Genomic DNA, 19,395 nt, shown 5'->3' with positions numbered 1-19,395 from the left:
AATGAATACATATTTAATTTTACATGGGTTAACTGCAGCTAGAATTCTGTTTGAACAACAATGGAAAAATTAAGAGATCTTTACATATGAAAATGTTATTAAAATATTAGAATGTGTAGAAATGGATAGATTAACACTTAAAATTAAGGAGAAAGAAGAAACTGAGTACTTTTGAAAATGGGATTTGTTCTATCAATTCTAATTAGTAGAAACAGAAGTTAGAAACCAAAAAGCATAGGGAAAAGATTAATAACACTGAAGATTTATTAAAATGGTATGCAAATATTATTATTATGTGATCATTAATGTTATGAATAATACTGTTATTATATACTTCATTCATTAAACATGAAACTCAGCCAACTGAATATTCAAAAATGCATTACAAATACCAGTGACTGGTGCTAATGGTGGAAGTGTGCAGGGTTAACAACCAGCTCAAAACTACCTGTGCCTTCTCCCAAGGGAGGTTACCTCATGGTGGAGAGAAAGGAGGGTGACTGAAGATGAAGAGGAGGATTGGAGCTACTCCACTGCCTTGAGTAGCCACACTATGGATTGTCTGAGGGAGTGGTTTGGGGAGGCCAGCTTCCGTGACAGTGGGTCTTGTTATCAAGAGAACAGAGGGGATAGCCAGTCAGGTAGCAGGAATACATCACGGCCCCCTTCCCAGCCTATCCCTCGCTTCCATCTAGCCAGTCCAAAGTTGAGGTTGGGTGCATCCCAGAAACATACACAGGCCAGTGACGAGGAGCTGGACCCACAGTTGCCTTCGAGGCTTCCAGCCCAACAGAAAAGGGATCCGCTAAGTGGCGACATAAGTCAATGTTGGCTGCCACAGGTGGTATCTAGTGCCCATCCAGTCTATACTTGGCCAACTGGAAGTGGACAAGGCCAGGCTACAGTGGGTGGTCCTTGGGAGCCTCCCTCCTTAAAGGTCTCTTTCGACGGTAACCCAGACAAAGTAGCCATTTTCTTGGGTCACGGAATAGAGCATATGGACCAATTTGGCCATTTGTACAGTTCACAATGGGCCATAGTGATGGCCATTGTGGGGGTCTTGGAGGGAGAGGCCGCAGATTGGGCCGCAGACCTCTACAGTGAACACAGTCCAGAGTTGCGTCATTGTGGTCTCTTTTTGGATGCCCGAGAATGGTTTGAGGATCCAACATGGGTACAAAGGGTTGAAGGGGAGTTGATGGCATTACATCAGAAGGGATGGCTGGTTGCTGATTATATATGGAATTTCCAGTGGTTGTCGGGAAAACTAAGAGACTGGCCAGAGAGACTTAGTATATCAGTTTAAGACCAGCTTAGATAGATCAATGTGGCAGGCATCTGTATATTGATGCCTACAACCCCGCCTGTGGTCGTGGTATCAAGCTGCTATGGAGCTAGAAGTGGAGTTGAGGGACCTTAGACCCAGAGATGAGGGAAATGCTAGACAACGCCATTTCCCGACCATACCGTGAGCCGTCCTTTGGGATCCTTGACATCGGCAGCAAGGTTAACAGAAAAGACAATAAAAAACAGACCTCCCATTATATGTTTCCGGTGTGGAAAACCCAGACACAGAGCAGCAGACTGCAACATGATGACCCCAGCCGCACGACCTAAGCCACTCCAAGCGAGTCCGATTCCACCATCGATACCCTGATAAACCTATAGAGGATACTGCTAATAGCGCTTTTTGTCTTCCAGAGTCCTATCCAGTGGTAGGGGGCGGCATGTCAGCCCTCAGGCTGCCATTCAGGGGGAGCCCATCCATCACTATGCCCACTCAGCCATGCTTACACACCACCAACACTGCCATATTGATGTTGACTCTCTGATGTTGGCGGAGTCTGTAGCTGCATGTGGCTCTGTAAGGCTTCCCTCACCACTCTGCAGAGTAACTCTTCTACTTGGGTGCAGCTGCCTCCTCAGAAGTAATTCTTCTGCTCGGGTTCAACTGCCTACTCTGACGTAACTCTTCTGCTTGGATGTGGGTAACCAGGAAGGAGGCTATGATGGCACTGAGTGGTGGTGTGGCTGAGGGTGTGGGTCATGGTGATTGGTGATGGTGGTTGGGTGTCATCTGGGTGGAGTTGTGGGTGGAGCTGGGTGGGGTAATGGTATATATATGAGTGATGGTGTTAACTTGGTTAGAACTGACTTGGATTTGCTTATATTTGTATCATGGTCATTTAGTGCTGGTTATCACGTAATAATAGATAGAGATAAAGTTTTTTACCAAACAAACTGACCCTCTGTTTGCATTCAACGTGAATGCTGGAACGTGATAGATAGTGGTGTTCATGCAGCTAATTAAGAAAGTGCTGCATGAACATCAATATAAAGGGATACTTGTCTATTTAGACGATATCCTTATATATACCAAGACCATGGAGGAACCTGTAATTCTTGTACGTCAAGTAAAGCTGCTCGATGCAAATTTATACATCAAATTGCTTAAATGTGAATTCCACAGGACACAGCTGGATTACATTCATAGAACTAAAAGTACTAGAGGTAAGGGCATGTTGGCAGAATATTTTCAGGTGTAATTCAAGGTGTTGTTTCTCACCTGTCAGCCCTTCATGGCTTGAAACTAGATTCCTGAGGGAGTTTTTTCTCCCAGCTGTTTCTCCCCATCCAATTCCATCCAGCAGATTTGGCTTTTTATAGCTCCTGTCAGCCAAGGGAAGTTGAAAGATGCCCCTCTTCTGTGGTAGCCCCTAGTCTCTTTCTCCAGAGATTAGAATGTCCTAACCTTGCTCGGCTTTCATAAATTCATGAGGACAATGGTTATATCCCCAGGTCTGGGGCCCTGAGTATGTTAAGGGCTCCATTTCTTGGCTACATTATGCTCTCTATGGCAATAGTTTTATTTGGTGACTACCATATTTTTCAGAGTATAAGACACACCTTTTTCCCTCAAAAATGAAGCTGAAAATCTGGCTGCGTCTAATACACCTACCGCATTTTTTGCCTCCTGAAACCCCGCCCCCTTCACCAAAATGGCCATGCATAGCTTGTAGGAGAGATTTAGAGAACTCCTGGGTGTTGGGGAGGGCAGAAATGAACAAAAAATGGGCCATTTTTTGCTCAATTTTGCCCCCCCCCAGCCCACAGGAGCACTCTATAAGCTTCCTAATGCCCTTTTTTGACAAAAAATGGGCCTGGTTTCACCAAAACGGGGCATTTTTTGCTTGCTTCCCCTCCCCCGAACACTCTACAAGCCTCCTAAGGGCTATTAATGCCCTTTTTAAAAAAAAATGGGCCCATTTTCACGAAAAATGGACTGTTTTGGGGAGGTTTGCAGAGTGCAAAAACTTTTTTTTAATTTGCCTCTTCAAAACTTTGGTGCATCTTATACTCTGGTGTGCATGTTATACTCCGAAAAATATGATATATCTATATCAGAGGTGGGTTGCTGCCAGTTCAGATCAGATTGGTGGAACCAGTAATAGCAGTAGTGGGAGGCTCTACCCACCTGCCCGTCACTTCTGCACATGCGTCCAAACCGGTAGTAACAAAATTGGCAACACCCTACTGATCTATATCTATTGCTCCTGCTCAGGCAGGAAACCCTATACCATTTCAAGTCCAATCTTTTCTTAAAAACTTCCAGTGATGGAGCAGCTACAACTTCTGGAGGCAAATTGTTCCATTGATTAATTGTTCTCACTGTCAGGAAATATCTCCTTAGTTCCAGGTTCAATTTCTCCTTGATTAGTTTCAACCCATTGCTTCTTGTTCCACCCTCAGGGGTTTTAGAGAATAGCTTGATTCCAGGGGTGGGTTTCTCGCCCCGTTCCAACCGGTTCAGTTGGAACGGGGCCGGCGGCATCCTCATGCACGCACGCAGTGCACGCATGCGTACTAGCGCCTGTGCGATGCTCCAGCTGCTCCTGGATGATCGCGCAGGCGCTGTATGCGTCCTGTGCATGCATGGAAGCGCAGAACTCATCAAAACCAGGTAAGAAATGCGGGCGGGCGGGTGGACCCTTCAGCGTTCCCGGAAGTTAGTTACTTCCGGGTTCGCCGACCAACCGGTTCGCGGGGACCGCCGCGAACCGCCTGAAACCCACCCCTGCTTGATTCCCTCTAAGGCTGTGTGAAAAGAAAGATTCTAGAACTATATGGAAAATAATAGGTTTATTGGCACCAAACCTAACAAATTTACTTAGAATATTGTTCATACATCACTGGTTGAACTGGTGAAGTGTGTTTGTGAACCCAGCAATAGGCTGAAAAAGTTTTAATTGACAACAAATGAAGGCAAAAGATCAAATTCAGTGAACAGGCATACAGGAAAGAGTTTTATCCTTTTTAGGTGTTTTTTAAAATTTAATCCTGTGTGGGAATAGCACACAATTTGTAAGGGTGTGAGTGCATTGACATCTTTGCAACAGGTTCTTCATTGAGTACTTTCACTCCTTCAGGCAACCGGAAGCTGAAGGCCCTCAACAGGCTTGTCAGAAAGATGAAGGTCTCAATTCTTGCCAGCTGTTGTCCCACACAGGCACGTAGACCTGTGGATGAGACAAAGCATGGATGAAGCAGATAATAATCTGTTCTCCAGACCATAAATGAAATAATAAATGAGTGAGCTGCTTTGGGCTCCTGGATTTACCCATTCCGAAGGGCAGAAACTCTTCTCGATCAATGAATTTCCCATCCTTATCTAAAAAATGATCTGGATTGAATTTTTCAGGCGTCTCCCATTGCTCAGGATCAAGAAGAACAGAACGCAGGTCTGGGATGATAAAGGCCCCCTGTTTTTTAAAAAACAATTAAACAGAACAGTTTCATAAAGGCAACAGGCAAAGAAGGTCAAACAATATTGATGAAACCTTTGCTCATAGCTTGCCTTGACGGATCCATGTTTGTTCATTTCTCTGTTTCTGAGAGCAGTGGTTGCTCAACAGCTTAGCTTCCTTTCTCTTAATTAAAGTCACCTTGTCTCTTGAAGAAGGGGACAAAGAAACATGGCTATACTTGACTACAATTCTGATCTCAAGTTCAGCCCCTAAACTCCTTTTTTAAAATAATTTTTATTAAACATAAAGATTAAAAAAAACAAATTTCTACTCATTACAGCATTTCTGTATCAGTATCGTTATCATTCATATTTACATAAGCTCTATTTCTAGACTTTTTACTTTTATATTATATAGTCATTTAGATTATAATATCTACAAATATATACAGTATTGTCGTATATGGTATAAAGATGTAAAGTTATGGCAGATTCATTGAGACTGGGGGGAAAAATGCCAGTAGGTGGTTGTGTCCTGAAAACCCTAATTAAATGAAAATTGTGGTATAGTGATAGTAAAATATATAAATTATATAATGTAAAACTCAAACTGAATGAAATATATGTAATGATTGTCGAAGAAATGCACGAAATGTACCTGTAACCAATGGATACACTTTTTACAAGATGTACTGAAAGATGATCTTTTTCTTTTGTGTTTTTCTTTAATAAAAACAATAAAAACTTTGTAAAAAAAATAGATCGGGTCTTTTGTTCTGTAATTTGTTCCGTAATTTGTTCCAACCATTCCTTTATTTTAAGCCAATACTTCCTGTCTTTGGTGCAGGTCCACCACATATGGTAGAAGGTTCCCTGTTTATAGCTACATCTCCAGCATTCAAGGGAGCAGTTTGGAAACATTTTGGCCAAACTAGCTGGAGGTAAATGCCAATGCTAAAACATTTTGTACAGGTTTTCCTTGTAGGCTGCTGAACTTCAGCCCCTAAACTCTTACCATCTTCCTAGGATAAATATAAAACATTTAAGATTCTAGCTTTAAAATCTGAGAAGTGTTTGAAGTTAAACCCATAATTCAACCCTCAAAAGTTTTTATTATACTGGCTTATTCAGTTTTGCATGACTAATTGGCACTTCCTGAACAGAGACACCTTCTGTCCAAGTGTCTTATTCTCGTTTTCCTTCCATGTTGGGCTACTGCAATGCAGCCCAAACACGTTTCTCACCTTTGGAATGTGGTAACCCCTCATCTCCACATCCTTTGTGCTTTGCCTTGGAACCCCATATAGTAAGACAAATTTGAAACGCTGCATTTCATGAATCACGGCATTGGTATAGGGCAGCTTCTTCTTATCCTGATAGGAAATTGACCCCGAACAGCCAAACACATCCTCAATCTCTTTCTGAACTTTCTCTAGAAAACAAGAAAACAAGAATGGAAATGGAAACTTCATGTTCAGCCCTTCATGGTATTGGACCTGGGTACTTGAGAGACCGCCTGCTGCCAATCACCTCCACTAGACCAATAAGATCGCATAGATTAAGCCTCCTCCGAATTCCATCCGCCGGCCAATGCCGACTGGCAACTACCCGGAGGAGAGCCTTCTCTGTGGCTGCTCCGACCCTCTGGAACGAACTCCCCGTGGAGATTCGAACCCTCACCACCCTCCAGGCCTTCCGCAAAGCCCTTAAAACCTGGCTGTTCCGACAGGCCTGGGGCTAAAGAACTGTTGCCCCCGTCTCGAATGGTATGACTGTTGTGTGTTTTTAAATTATGTATTGTTATGTTTCATCTTTTATTTTTTGTCTGTACCCCCCTTCCCTGATTTGAATTGTGAGCCACCCCGAGTCCCCTTCAGGGGAAAAGGACGGCATATAAATATAATAAAATCAAATCAAAATCAATCAATCAATATTGTGGGTTTTTTTTATTCCTTTGTTCATTTATTTATTCATTTCCCAATTTTAATTCTCAGAAGTATCAATCAATCCTTTGTTACGATCACAGACCAGAGTTAAAAATTAAAACTTTTACAACAATAAACAAGACATAATATTACAGAGGTGGCCTAACTTTATCTTTTTACAGAATAATTTAGCTACATTGAATGAAACTGTGTCACACTGAGCCAATAGGAACACCTGTTTATAAAAGAGATGAGTGTTTCCCATAATATATTACCAGGTAAGGAGTTATAAATGAAGTGCAGAATCCTTGCAGACTACAGGGAATAATCTAATAGGACCTGAACTGTAATTTCAATGGCCCCTGGTCCACAGGGGCAAAACATCAGCCCGTAAAGGCTAAAGATCAAGGTTTCTCCTCTCCAGTCATGTCTGCCTCTTCTCCGTTTCTTATTCAAGAGAGCCAGTTTTGCCAAAAGACATTTTATGTAGAAAATAACTATGTAGATTCAGTTCATCATTCAATAGGACTTAATATTTCAAATACCTTCAAATAATTGGTCTGTGTTATAGAACCTGAGGCTGGGCCTTGTTCCCACAGATTTCACTCACCTTGGATGTCAGGGTGGTTTGTCAAGAGGAGCAGTGCCCACATCAGAGAACCGAAGGTTGTCTCTGTTCCAGCACCAAAAAAATCAAAAATACACTGAGCCAGATTCTCTTCACTGTAGGTAGTGTCAGGGTCATTCCTGCTCTGATGTTTAAAATGGAAAACGAAAATTACATTGAATTCTATGTAGCTTTCCTGTGGTTGTTTTTATTTCTGGGTTTCTGGAGGTTCTCCTAGACTCACAACTCCTGCTCGAACTGCAGGTGGCAGCCATGGCTAAAAGAGTATTTGTGCAACTTCACACAGTACCTTTTCATTTGATTGTGAGGCCCGTGTAGTCACTCATGCCCTGGTCAATGTCTTGGTTGGATTATTGGAACATGCTCTACGTGAGGCTACCCTTGAAGAGCATTTGGAAGCAATAACTGGTGTAGAATTCAGTGATGTAGACAGTTCCTGAGGCCATTCAGATGGCCCATGTAACATCTCTGTTGTATGAGCTACACTGATTAGGTGGTTCCTAGGTCCAATTCAAAGTGTTGAATATTTCCTATAAAGCCCTTTATGGCATGGGTCCAAGGTATCTAAGGAACCGCCTCAACCCACTGGAAGTGCCATATCCCCCTCAATCCAACAGAAGAAGCCCACTTCAGATCTCAGCTGCCAAAAAATTCCCAGGAGAAGAGCCTTTCCTGCTGTGGTCCCTGCCCTATGGATTATTTTCCCACTGGAAGGGAGGCCGGTCTCCAGTCACCTGATCTCCTGGTAAGGCTAAAAATGTGGCTCTGTTGGCTGGCCTGGAGCCACAACTGGAGTGCGCTACTTTGGGAGTGACTGATGGTGTAGAAAAAAAATTCCCATCCCTCTATGTCACCTGTCTCCTCTTTATTACTGGGCAGTAAATTGCCCAGAATCTCTCTAACCGTGAGATGGGAGGCATATAACTTTAATAAATAAATGTTATGCTGATGAGACCAAGATAGAAAGTAAAATAGGAAGCAGCATTGAACCATTAATATAAAGGTGGAAAATACATCTTCATATATTTAGGAATGGGGAGCAGTATTAAGAAGACTGTATATCTTGAGTGTGATGACCAGACCAATGGTAAACTCATGACTGATGGTATCAAATTAAATAAAGGGACTCAGTTCAGATACTGGGCTCTTACTTCTGATTGTGATGCATCGCTGAATTACCATGCCTTGTGACTGTAGAGAAACTAAGACCATGTGCAGAAGTGTGTTCCTACCAGTTCGCACCTATTCGGTAGAACCGGTTCGTCAAATCTACCAACCGGTTAGAAGAGGTTCCACCAGTGGACCCGGAAAGCAGGCCACACCTACAGAAGAGGTTCCAAAAATTTTTGAAACCCACCACTGACCATGTGCAATAATGGTGCTAAGGCACTTCAAATCGATAAGTTACTTCTAAAAAACGAATAATCCCTTGCCTGTGTCAATACAACCACAATAAACCCAACCTTCTCCATCTGAAGAAGATAGTAATCAATGAAATCTTGTGGTTCATGCAGACAGTGAGATTCCTTGTGTTTCTCTATTTCCTGCTTTGCAAATTCAAGGATAATATCCAGAGAAGCCAGGGCTTTCTTGTGAGGGCCTGGGAGATACTTCATTAATTGTGGGAACAAATCATACACCTAAGAGAAAAAGAAGAGGAAAGGTTATTTATTTCCTGCCACAAGCAAAACAGGGAAGGGTCCAATGCATCATAAGTCATGAGTCCCTGCGTGTCCACAATAGTATCCAATGAGAACCTGTTACTTGCTTGAGATGCTGACAAGTATATCACAAGGCTACATTCGAAGCCTTGCATTATTCTCTCTCTTTCTGAAAGGACAAAAAAAACATGGTGGCCATAAGGATAAGAAAATATCTTAGAGAACAGGAGAGTCTTGAAAGGAACACATGCAAAATCTTACATATAGGTAGGAAAAATCAAAGGGATATAAATGCATTATGGGAGATGGTACATGTGAAAATGATCTAGCTGTCTTGTTGGATCATTAGCTGCCTGCAATGTGATGGAGCTCAACAATGGCTTGAACAAATATATTCATGACTCTTCCTCAAAGATATGACTGCTGCACCATTCTATGGTCACATTATTACATTTTGGATGCTTGGAAATTGGCTTCCATTCATGACTGATTGCAGCCTCCTGATTTCACTTTGCACTTTACAACTTGCCACATGCTAAATAAACAAACTGTCAGGTTTCCAAAAGATGCCCTAATTGATTCATGAGCCTCGAGTGAAGTTTCAAAAGAAAACCAGTCATTTATGAGGAGCATTTTGTCAATACCTTTTTTGCAGTCAGATCTGATCCTCATTTGAATTATAGCTGGACTTTACCCCCGTTCCTTCCCTCTCCTCAGTCTGTGTCATAAATCACATTCACCAATGAGGCGCACTCCTCACAAACCTGCTGTAGTAATCTGAGATCTGACTCTGGCCGAAGGTATGCGTGGAATGCACTCCCCCCCCCCTTTCCTCACCATGGCAACTTTATGAGTTGACACAAACAAACTTTACAACTTTTCTGTTTTTCAGCAAAAAAAAACATGTCAGGGCAATAATTTAAGAGCTGACCAGCTGCTATGATGATGTAATACTGGGAATGAGTCAGCAAGTTTGGGGGCTGATATCACTTTAAGAGTCTGTAATAAGAAGAGGCCCTGTTTGTATTTAAAGTACAAACCTCTGCTTTCTGTATTTGCTCCTGGTTTCTCACATAGTCACACTGTGCGAGCTCTGACAAAACATCAATCAGATAAGCTGGATTCAAACTTATAAACATGTGATTCACTTAATAACTATTAATAACTTATGCTAATAACTATGCTAATTTGCTTAACAGCCATTGTAAAAATGGTTGTAATATCAAGTCCAGTCACATGCTGGCTCAACTTGCAACCACAATGAATTATGATCAAAAATCCAGGCTCAATTGTGTTTGTAAGCCAAAGACTATGCGTATAGTTTCAACAGATCCAGAGAAATCATTCTTCCTCTTTCTTCCTCACTATTCAGACGCTACTAGAATATTGCTTCTAGATTTCTACATTTTACTTTAGAAACAGTTTTACAAATTGAAGTGTATTTTAGGAGAGAATAGCTGACATGATAGGGGTCCTGGAAGGAAATTTATAAATCAATTATTAGACCAAGAAGGGAATATTTGTTATCAAAAGGAAGAAAAGGAAAAAATACTAGAAAAATATTATAAGGAATTATACAAGCAAGACACAGTGGCAGAGGAAAAGATAAAACATAAAATATTTTGACTAGATAGAGATAAGAGCCAAGAGATGAGTAAGGAAGGCAAGCCAAAAAATAATTAAGAATTGAAGTATTAAAACAGGCAAAAGATGACGGATAGAAAGGAAATGTCTTATAAACAAAAAATAGGGGGGATATTAGTGTACACATTTTTATACAATAGAAGAAAAGCCAGATGGAAAAATTAGAGGTTGAAAGATGGTATTACTATACATGTTCAACTAATATTGTGATTGGCATTAGAGTGGCATACTGAAACACTGAACAATTAAATAATGAAGGATTATATCTTAATACAAATATGTGTATCAACACTAAGATGATAAAAGCTTGAGTAACATAACAAATATTATTAATATCATTGTTATTTGTATCAAAATGAATGACATGGAGATGCCATACTGTTGATGTATTGATGTTGATGTATATCTAAAAATAAAATAATATATACTTGTCCAGGCTCTCACCAGGAATCAAGACTCCCTTAAGGAATACACACACACACACACACACACACACACACACACACACATACGAAAGAAGAGAAAAGGAGAGGATTTTCAAAACTTACTGCATGCCACACATTCTTGGATTCCATGAAAATACTGGTGGAAACATAGTTAGTTTGGAGGGCTTTGCCTCCTTAGTAGAAAAAAATGACTCACCGCATGAAAAGAGTCACCAAAGAATTTAAAAATAATTTTAAGAGCGTGAACCAGCTTCTGGAAGTCTTCATCTTCTTCAGAAAACTGATGTCCAAAACTCAAAGCACATATGACATTAGAAACCGCATTTAGGACTGAAAGTGAAGGGTCAAATGGTTGCCCTGAAAAGGAAGATATTTTATCATGAATCCAGCCTCTCCTCCTAACCGATTTTTACTAGAATCAGAATCATACAGCTGGAAGGATTTCAGATGTCTTCTAGTTGAATCCCCTTCTCAAGGCAAGAGTTATATACCATCGCAGCCAAATAGTCATTCAGTCTATTTTGAAAACTTCCAGTGATAGAGCACCCACAACCATGGAGGCGAATTCTTCTGATTAATTGTCAGAAAATTTCTCCTTACTTCTAGCTTGGTTCTCTCTTTGACAACCTTCTACACATTACTTTTTGTCCTTCCCTCTGATGCCCTAAAGAATATGTCAAATACCTCTTCTTTGTGACAGCCCTTCAACTACTGGAAGACAGTTATCATCTCCCTGCTGATCCTTCTCTTCTATAGACTTACCTAAGGCATTGTTCATATGATTTAACCTCCAGATGTGTTGTCCTCTTTGTTGTTGTCCTCTGCACACATTTCAGAGTCTCAACATCTTTTTTGTATCATGGTGACTAAAATTGGATAGAGTATTCCAAGTGTGATCTCACCAGCATGGCATAAAGCAACATTATCACTTCTTGTTGTTTTGACCCCTATCCCTCTGTTGATGCAGCCTAGGAGTGTATTGGCCTTTTTGGTAGCTGCAGTACACAGCTGGCTCAAACATAAGATTTAGGACAGCTAAATCTACTTCTAAATACTAAAGAACAGGGCTCCTAAATTGATGTAATGGAATGTGAGAATGACCATGGAAAACAGGTGGATGAAGAGGAGCTACAGAGGAAATGATTATATAAAAAGGGGGAAGAGCCCAAACTGAGTAATCAGTAATGAGTAGAAAAAGAAACTTCAAAGAGTTCCCATCTAACTTATCAGGCTATGAAAAGAAACTGCACCAGATCCGTATTTTCAATCTTGCAAGATTCAGTTAATGTAACCTTACAATGAATAGAATTAGTTCGTCTTATCATATCCCATGACTAATCAATTTCGGAGACTGAGAGGGAGTGAAAGAAAAGAAATGGGAACTGACCGTTTTTTTTAAAAAAAAATCAAATACATCTATTTTTGTTGGAATACATATTTTGTATTGCAACAGCTACAAAATTATTTAACCAATAGATGGCAGCGTTTAGTGTGCATTTATGATTATAGTCTATGGTTTCTTTATGTTCTGAGGAGAGTTTTCTGTTTTCTGTCCTGTTTGTTTGCTCTATGTGATGCTTTATATAAACAGAATTTCTAACAATTTTTATTTAGAATAGTCAGAATGGAAAAGATTTTGGCAGATGGGGATTTGGGGTGTTATCCTAAATGACATACCTTTTGTTTGTCTAAAGATCCCCACCAATGTCTGAGCCACATCTTCTATCTGATGCTCAATGCTTTTCTTCCCCAGGCCCAGCTTCCGCAGAGAAGTGACGCCAATATGTCGCTGCTGTTTCCAGTTATTACCATTGGAGAAAATGATTCCTGAAGGTATCAGCAGACAACGATAAATGACTCCTCATTACCTTTGTCTTCAAAAAAAGGTCAAGTTCTTGGCAAACATCTCTCTGAATTTCAGGTGGGACTACCAAACTCTTGTGACACATTGCCATTTTTGTATAATTCTGGAGATGTTACGTTTTCCTTTAAGAGCATTTAAACAGAAAACAGAAATAAAACAGAAATATTAAAGAGGAGGAAAGAGATCCAGAGGAAAGGGAAGATGGGAAACGTGTAGATGAAGTTGATGAGATCCTGAGAAATAAGGTAGAAGTTTAATGAAAAAAGGCAATGTTCAAATCAGTATATGAATGAAAGGAAACTTTCCACATGGAAAGTTAAGTATAATATTTTGGTACAAAATGGATTAAGTAAAAAAAAATTTTGTTGATCTCATGCCTGTAAATCAATTTAATTACTACATCTTACTCTTCTTTTTCTTTGCTATGCATAATATTAAAGGTAAATGTTCCCCTCACACATATATGCTAGTCGTTCCCGACTCTAGGGGGTGGTGCCCATCTCTGTTTCAAAGCCTAAGAGCCAGTGCTGTCCGAAGACGTCTCCGTGGTCATGTGGCTGGTATGACTAAATGCCAAAGGTACACAGAACGCTGTTACCTTCCCACAAAAGGTGGTTCCTATTTTTTTACTTGCTTTTTTATGTGCTTTTGAACTGCTAGGTTGGCATAAGCTGGGACAAGTAACGAGAGCTCACTCCATTACACGGTGCTAGGGATTCGAACCGCTGAACAGCTGACCTTTCTGATCAACAAGCTCAGTGTCTTAGCCACTGAGCCACCGCATCCCTTATGCATAATATTACTATCACATAATATCACATTGTGGACAGGCCCGCAACCTGTTAGATGTCAAGGTCCTCTTGGAACATGATTGACGAACATCAGTAATATTACTACAAATTGGAAGAGTTTGATGGTTATTAAGGAAGAATTTCTTACAATTTGCACTTACCCCCTCCTTTTCCTAAATCATTCAGAAAAGGGCTCATTGCTCGATCTGAGAATTCTCCTGGGAAGTTAGTCATTCCTTCTTTCACAGCTTTGAACCCAGAGAGCACTACCATAAGTTGTTGCCCGTAGAACAAGGAGTAAATATTTCCATATCGTTTTGCAGGCTGTCAGTTGAATCAAAGATGAGAAGTGTTGACTATTGATAATTCCCATTTAATACTATACACCATCTACAAGTTTACCTACATCCTGAATTCTAAGATTTTTTCACCGTATGCAATTCTCCCTCTTTAGAATTCTTTTCTCTCTCTCTCTCTAAGATTCTTGCCAAGAATTTCTTTCTGATTTTCTGAATTATTTTTTTAAGATCACATCCTTTTATTATTATTTTTTTAACCAAGGAGAGAAACAACTAGAATTAAGGACAAATTCAAATCAACCATTGCAACAATTTACCTCCAGAGGTTGTGGGTGCTCCAACTCTTTAGTGGAAGCCACAATACAACTTTCTTTCCTAGGCAAAAAGTATGTTACATTGCTCTACCACATACAAAGCAGATATAAGTGTCTCTTAGGAGAAAACTGTTCTATTCCTGTCTTCTCCAATCAGCTACTTGAGTCATTATCTAAAATAGAAATTACTTTTCGGAACTCAAATGCAAAACATTTTAAAAATTATTTTACAATTGCAGAATTAAAGGGGCCCTTTAGGTTACAATGTTCTTCTTATTGTCAACCATAGGAACATAGAATAAAGCATCTTCAATAGAAGAACATCTAGTATAATTGGAACAAAATGAAGGGGAATCCAACCTCTCGCTGAAGAATTGGTTCCATTATCAAACAATTATGGGCAAGATGGAAACTGCCTTCTAAAAATTCAGTCCCATTATTTCACATGTTTCTCAGTGAAGCAGTTAGAAGCTTGAGAATTGAGAATTATCATGATCAGTTAGACTGGTTAGAATTAAATACCTTAGTGAAGTAATCTTCACGGAGCCAAAGTCCAACTGACAAGAAGGTCCCAACGAATGGCAGAGCCAAAGGACCAGGAGGCAAATGTCTTCGGGTCCAAAGTTGTTTCAGGAAGAAGATAAGCAACAGAGCAAGCAGCAAAAAAACCAACATTATCACTATTATCATCATTGTTCTGCTAGTTCTTTTTTTTTTTTTGATGCCCACTAGTAGATTTGGAGATAGTTGTATCCTTTAGTCTGATGCTTTTTGCTCTTCCTCCTGTATTTCATTGATGGAAATGAATAGCAAGACATCTTTTGATTAACTCTTTGATTACCACTGGTATTTTGTCAACAAGTTATTATATTAATCCACTTGAATGAGGTTCCCTCTGATATGCATCACTCAAATAATAAAGAGATTTCATTTTAAAAAACTAGGACTGTATAATCCAATAGGTTTCTAAACTGATACTGTGCCAGCATTACTTGAAAATCATGATGAAATCATGATGAGAATCATAGTGTCCCATACGTCCATGAAATCTACCAAAATATACAGAAAAATCTTGTTGGGCCACAGAGATATTATCTAGTCCAAGATTATCTCTCATACTTACCCTTGGAAGCCCAGCATCAGGACTTTATCATGAAGAACCTCACTCAACTTCACTTACAAACATCGGAACATCTTCATGAAGGCCTCATACTGGTGAGCACCATCTCTGGTGCTGTGCAACCTTTTGCAGCTAAAACAATTGTAACCACTGTGCTAATAAGGAAGGGCTGTTGTAATAGATTCCGCAACAGATGTTCCTGATAGAAATGAGTCATAAATCAAAGCAGAAAATTATAGGTAGAGAGCTGTGAGTAGCAGCAAGCCCCACCCTTTGTGATATTCTGCTTTGCCTTATGACCCAATATTTATTTATTCTTTTTATTCCTTTCCATCAAACTACTGATTGCTTTGATATGTCTCATTCTGAGCATAATTCTCCCCTTGAAATCACCTTCTTGTTCCTATTACATGACTTGTTTCCCCTTACTGCTTTTGCTCCTACCCCACCCCATGTCCCTGATTTAAAAGAATTATCTTCCTCTGCTACTTAAGGGGCACATGCTCAGAAGTATGAGAATGAATGTGGTAATCTCTTGTTCACAAAATTCCAGTGCTAATTACACCGATCATAGAAAGAAACACTGTTATTAGTTTCCATTCATTGAAGTAGGAAAAAAGATATAAATAGAAAGAAAAAGGAACAAAACATGAAATAAATATATCAGATGATACATGATTACAATAGGGAGAGGGGAAATAAGAAAATATCAAAATGTAAATATAGAGGCGGAAAAATGATGTGAATTGACATATGTTAAATAACAATTATAAGAATGTATATCTAAGAATGAATTTGAAAGGAAAAATAAAAAACTTTTTACAACAAAAAAAACCTACTGGAAGACAGTTATTATCTCCCTGCTGATCCTTCTCTTCTATAGATGACCTAAGTCACTCAACCATTTATCATATGATTAAACCTCCAGATGTGTTGTCATCTTGTAATCTCACCAGCATGGCATAAAGCAATATTATCACTTCTTGTTGTCTTGATCTTATCCCTCTGTTGATGCAGCCTAGGAGTGTATTGGCCTTTTTGGTAGCTGCAGTACACTGCTGGCTCAAACATAAGATTTAGGACAGCTAAATCTACTTCTAGATACTAAAGAACAGGGCTTCTAAATTGATGTAATGGAATGTGAGAATGACCATGGAAAACAGGTGGATGAATAGATGCTACAGAGGAAATGATTATATAAAAAGGGGGAAGAGCCCAAACTGAGTAATGAGTAGAAAAAGAAACTTCAAAGGGTTCCCATCTAACTTATCAGGCAATAAAAAGAAACTGCAGCAGATCTGTACTTTCAAATTTGCAAGACTGAGTTAGTGTAGCTTTACAATGAAGAGAATTCGTTTGTCATGTCCCATGTCTAATCAATTTGGGAGGCTGACAGACATTTTGTTTCTCATCCAAGAAGCTGAGCTTGGATAAGGCGTGAAACACCTTCAAAAAAAAAAGCCAGAAAGTCCAGTTGGCCCTTGAAAAAAAAATGTTCCGCATTATTTGAATATTGTGGCAGGATGAATTATACCATAATTTCGGTATAAAGAAAACAAATGAGAATTAACTTGCATACTACTGGTTAAAATTAAATACCTTAAGGAAGGAATCTTCACAGAGCCAAAGACCACCTGCCAAGAAGATTCCAAGGACTGGCAGAGCCAAAGGACCAGGAGGCAAATGTCATTGGGTCCAACATTGTTTCAGGAAGAAGAGAGTCAACAGAACAAGTAGCAAATAACCAAAATTATCCCTATCACTATCATTGTTCTGTTACTTCTTTTTCTTTGATGCTCACTAGTAGAACTGGAGACAGTTGTATCCTTCTCGTCGGATGCCTTTTCCTCTTCCTCCTGTTTTATGCATTTCATCGAAGGGAATGAATAGTATTGTAAACTCGTGTGTGAGTGTGTGGGTTGTTGTTGTGAGGGATTGACACGCAGGAGCCATGTATGCAAGACAGATCTTTATTAGTACCAGATGACAAGCGATTCAAAGATTCTCCCTGCAACTGTCAGGGTATTTATACTAGCCAGAAGCAACTGTCAAAGCCCAACTGTCACGAGGCCAGCCAATCAGATGCTGTGCCTTGACCAACCAATTAGAATGCAACACAGGTTGTTGCTGGGTTATAACAAATAGCAAAACATCTTTTGATGTTTTATGCTACCTGTATTGCCTTATGTTTCAATCTATGCATCTTTGTGCTTATCCATTCCGACTTCCCTTCCTTAAATCTAACCACTGATAAAATCTATCCCAAATCTCATAGTACTCAACAAGTTATTGTAGTAATCCACATGAATGAGGCTCCCTCTGACCCTGCTTCACTCCATACAGAAGTGATTTCATGGAAGGGAATGAAAAGCAAGATATCTTTTGCTTAACTCTTTGATTACCACTGGTATTTTGTCAACAAGTTACATTAATCCACATGATTAAGATTACCTCTGACCATGCGTCACTCAAATAATAAGCAGCGGGACTTTATCACTGAAGAACCTCACTCAACTTTGCTTACAAATACAAGAAGGTCTTCATGGAACCCTCAAACTGGTGAGAACTGTCTCTGGTCCTGTGCAGCCTTCTGCACCTAAAACAAGTGTAACCACTATGCTAATAAGGAAGGGCTGTTGTAATACAGGTGGGTAAAATGAGGTGGGTAAAATGAGGACCCGGATTGTTGTTGGGGGCAATATGCTGACTCTGTAAACCGCTTAGAGAGGGCTGAAAGCCCTATGAAGCGGTATATAAGTCTAACTGCTATTGCTATTGCTAATAGATTCTGCAGCAGCTGTTATTGATTGAAAAGCCTCCTAAATCCAAGCAGAAAATTATAGGTAGAGAGCTGTGGGCGTTTACAAATAAATATTTAACAATTATGTCAACAAGCCAGCTACCCTAACCTATGACCCCACTTGGAAATGATGAAATAAAGCTTTAGCAGAAGTGTTCTGCCCCGGGGCAATGAGGTTGTGCTCGGGCAGCCAGTTAACTCCACGCTTGGGAATATTTTTCAGATCAAGTTTATTATCAGGAATCCTTAAAAGCAAAACTTACAGTTCAGTAATGAGGTTCTTCTGACTTTCCCTGATCTTTCCCTTGACGTAGTGTAAAAAGACATTAATTCCTCTAACCCATGCCGCTGGTGCAAAGCTGCTTCTGGTAGTGCTGACAGGGATTCAGTGAGTGCGCAGTAATAAAACAATTTCCCCGGGTAAAATACCCCACTGCCCAATCAGGGAGCACAGATGTGGTCACATGTTATGGGACTACATTTCCCACAAGGTAGTTGCATTTCCCATGAGATAGTTGCTTAAAGGAGACAGCTTCTAATTTTTAAATTAGCTGTATACTGTTGGGACAGCACAAGAAGCTTGAGTTATCCTTTATGATAGTGTGTTTTGCTTTATGTTCCAATAGGAATAGCACTTAGACGTATACACCACTTCACCAGTGCTGGGTTTCAAGAATTTTTAGAACCTCTTCTGTAGGTGTGGCCTGCTTTGTGGGAGTGGCTTGCCAGCCATATGATCGGGTGGGAGTGGCTTGCTGGCCATGTGACTGGGTGGGCATGACCAACTTGTAAAATATGGTGAAACTCACTTAACAACGTTCTTGCTTAGCAACCAAAATGTTGGCTCAGGAACTCTGGCATTTGAAGCACGCAAGTCTTAAAGCTGTCGAGTTACAAGACCATTGCACCCCTAACCCTTTAGAAAAAAAAAAAACCAGGGGTGTTCAAACTTGACAGCTTTAAGACTTGTGGATTTCAACTCCCAGAATTCCTCCTCTCGCTCTTCATCTTGATGATGTGCGGATGGGGGGGATGGGGAGGGAGCTGGAACCAGTTCTAAACGGCACTGTAGATTTGTGGAACCTCTTCTATAGAAGAGGTTAGAACTGGCAGGAACCCACCCCTGCGCTTCACAATGCTTTACAGCTCTCTGTAAGTG

At 40.1% G+C, this 19,395-nt stretch overlaps 1 protein-coding gene across 2 annotated transcripts; it reads right to left on the bottom strand.

The window, feature by feature from the left end:
* Nucleotides 1-4,121: 4,121 nt before the first annotated feature.
* LOC116513923 (cytochrome P450 2J5-like) lies at nucleotides 4,122-18,539 on the bottom strand. 2 transcript variants are annotated; one of them, XM_032225251.1, is made up of 10 exons: nucleotides 18,500-18,539; nucleotides 14,839-15,099; nucleotides 13,865-14,027; nucleotides 12,726-12,875; nucleotides 11,245-11,405; nucleotides 8,731-8,937; nucleotides 7,280-7,421; nucleotides 5,989-6,176; nucleotides 4,619-4,760; nucleotides 4,122-4,517 (listed from the first exon to the last, which is right to left on the bottom strand). In XM_032225251.1, the coding sequence occupies exons 2-10, from the start codon at nucleotides 15,007-15,009 to the stop codon at nucleotides 4,333-4,335; spliced, it is 1,509 nt and encodes a 502-aa protein (XP_032081142.1). In that variant the 5' UTR covers nucleotides 15,010-15,099; nucleotides 18,500-18,539; the 3' UTR covers nucleotides 4,122-4,332. The 2 variants fall into 2 exon arrangements, with proteins under 2 accessions (XP_032081142.1, XP_032081143.1); XM_032225252.1 differs by having other exon boundaries at nucleotides 8,761-8,937.
* Nucleotides 18,540-19,395: the final 856 nt, after the last annotated feature.

The sequence above is a fragment of the Thamnophis elegans genome, chromosome 10 (genome assembly GCF_009769535.1).
Source record: "Thamnophis elegans isolate rThaEle1 chromosome 10, rThaEle1.pri, whole genome shotgun sequence".
NCBI classification, from domain to species: Eukaryota; Metazoa; Chordata; class Lepidosauria; order Squamata; family Colubridae; genus Thamnophis; species Thamnophis elegans.
This window is presented reverse-complemented; position numbering and strand designations above follow the sequence as displayed.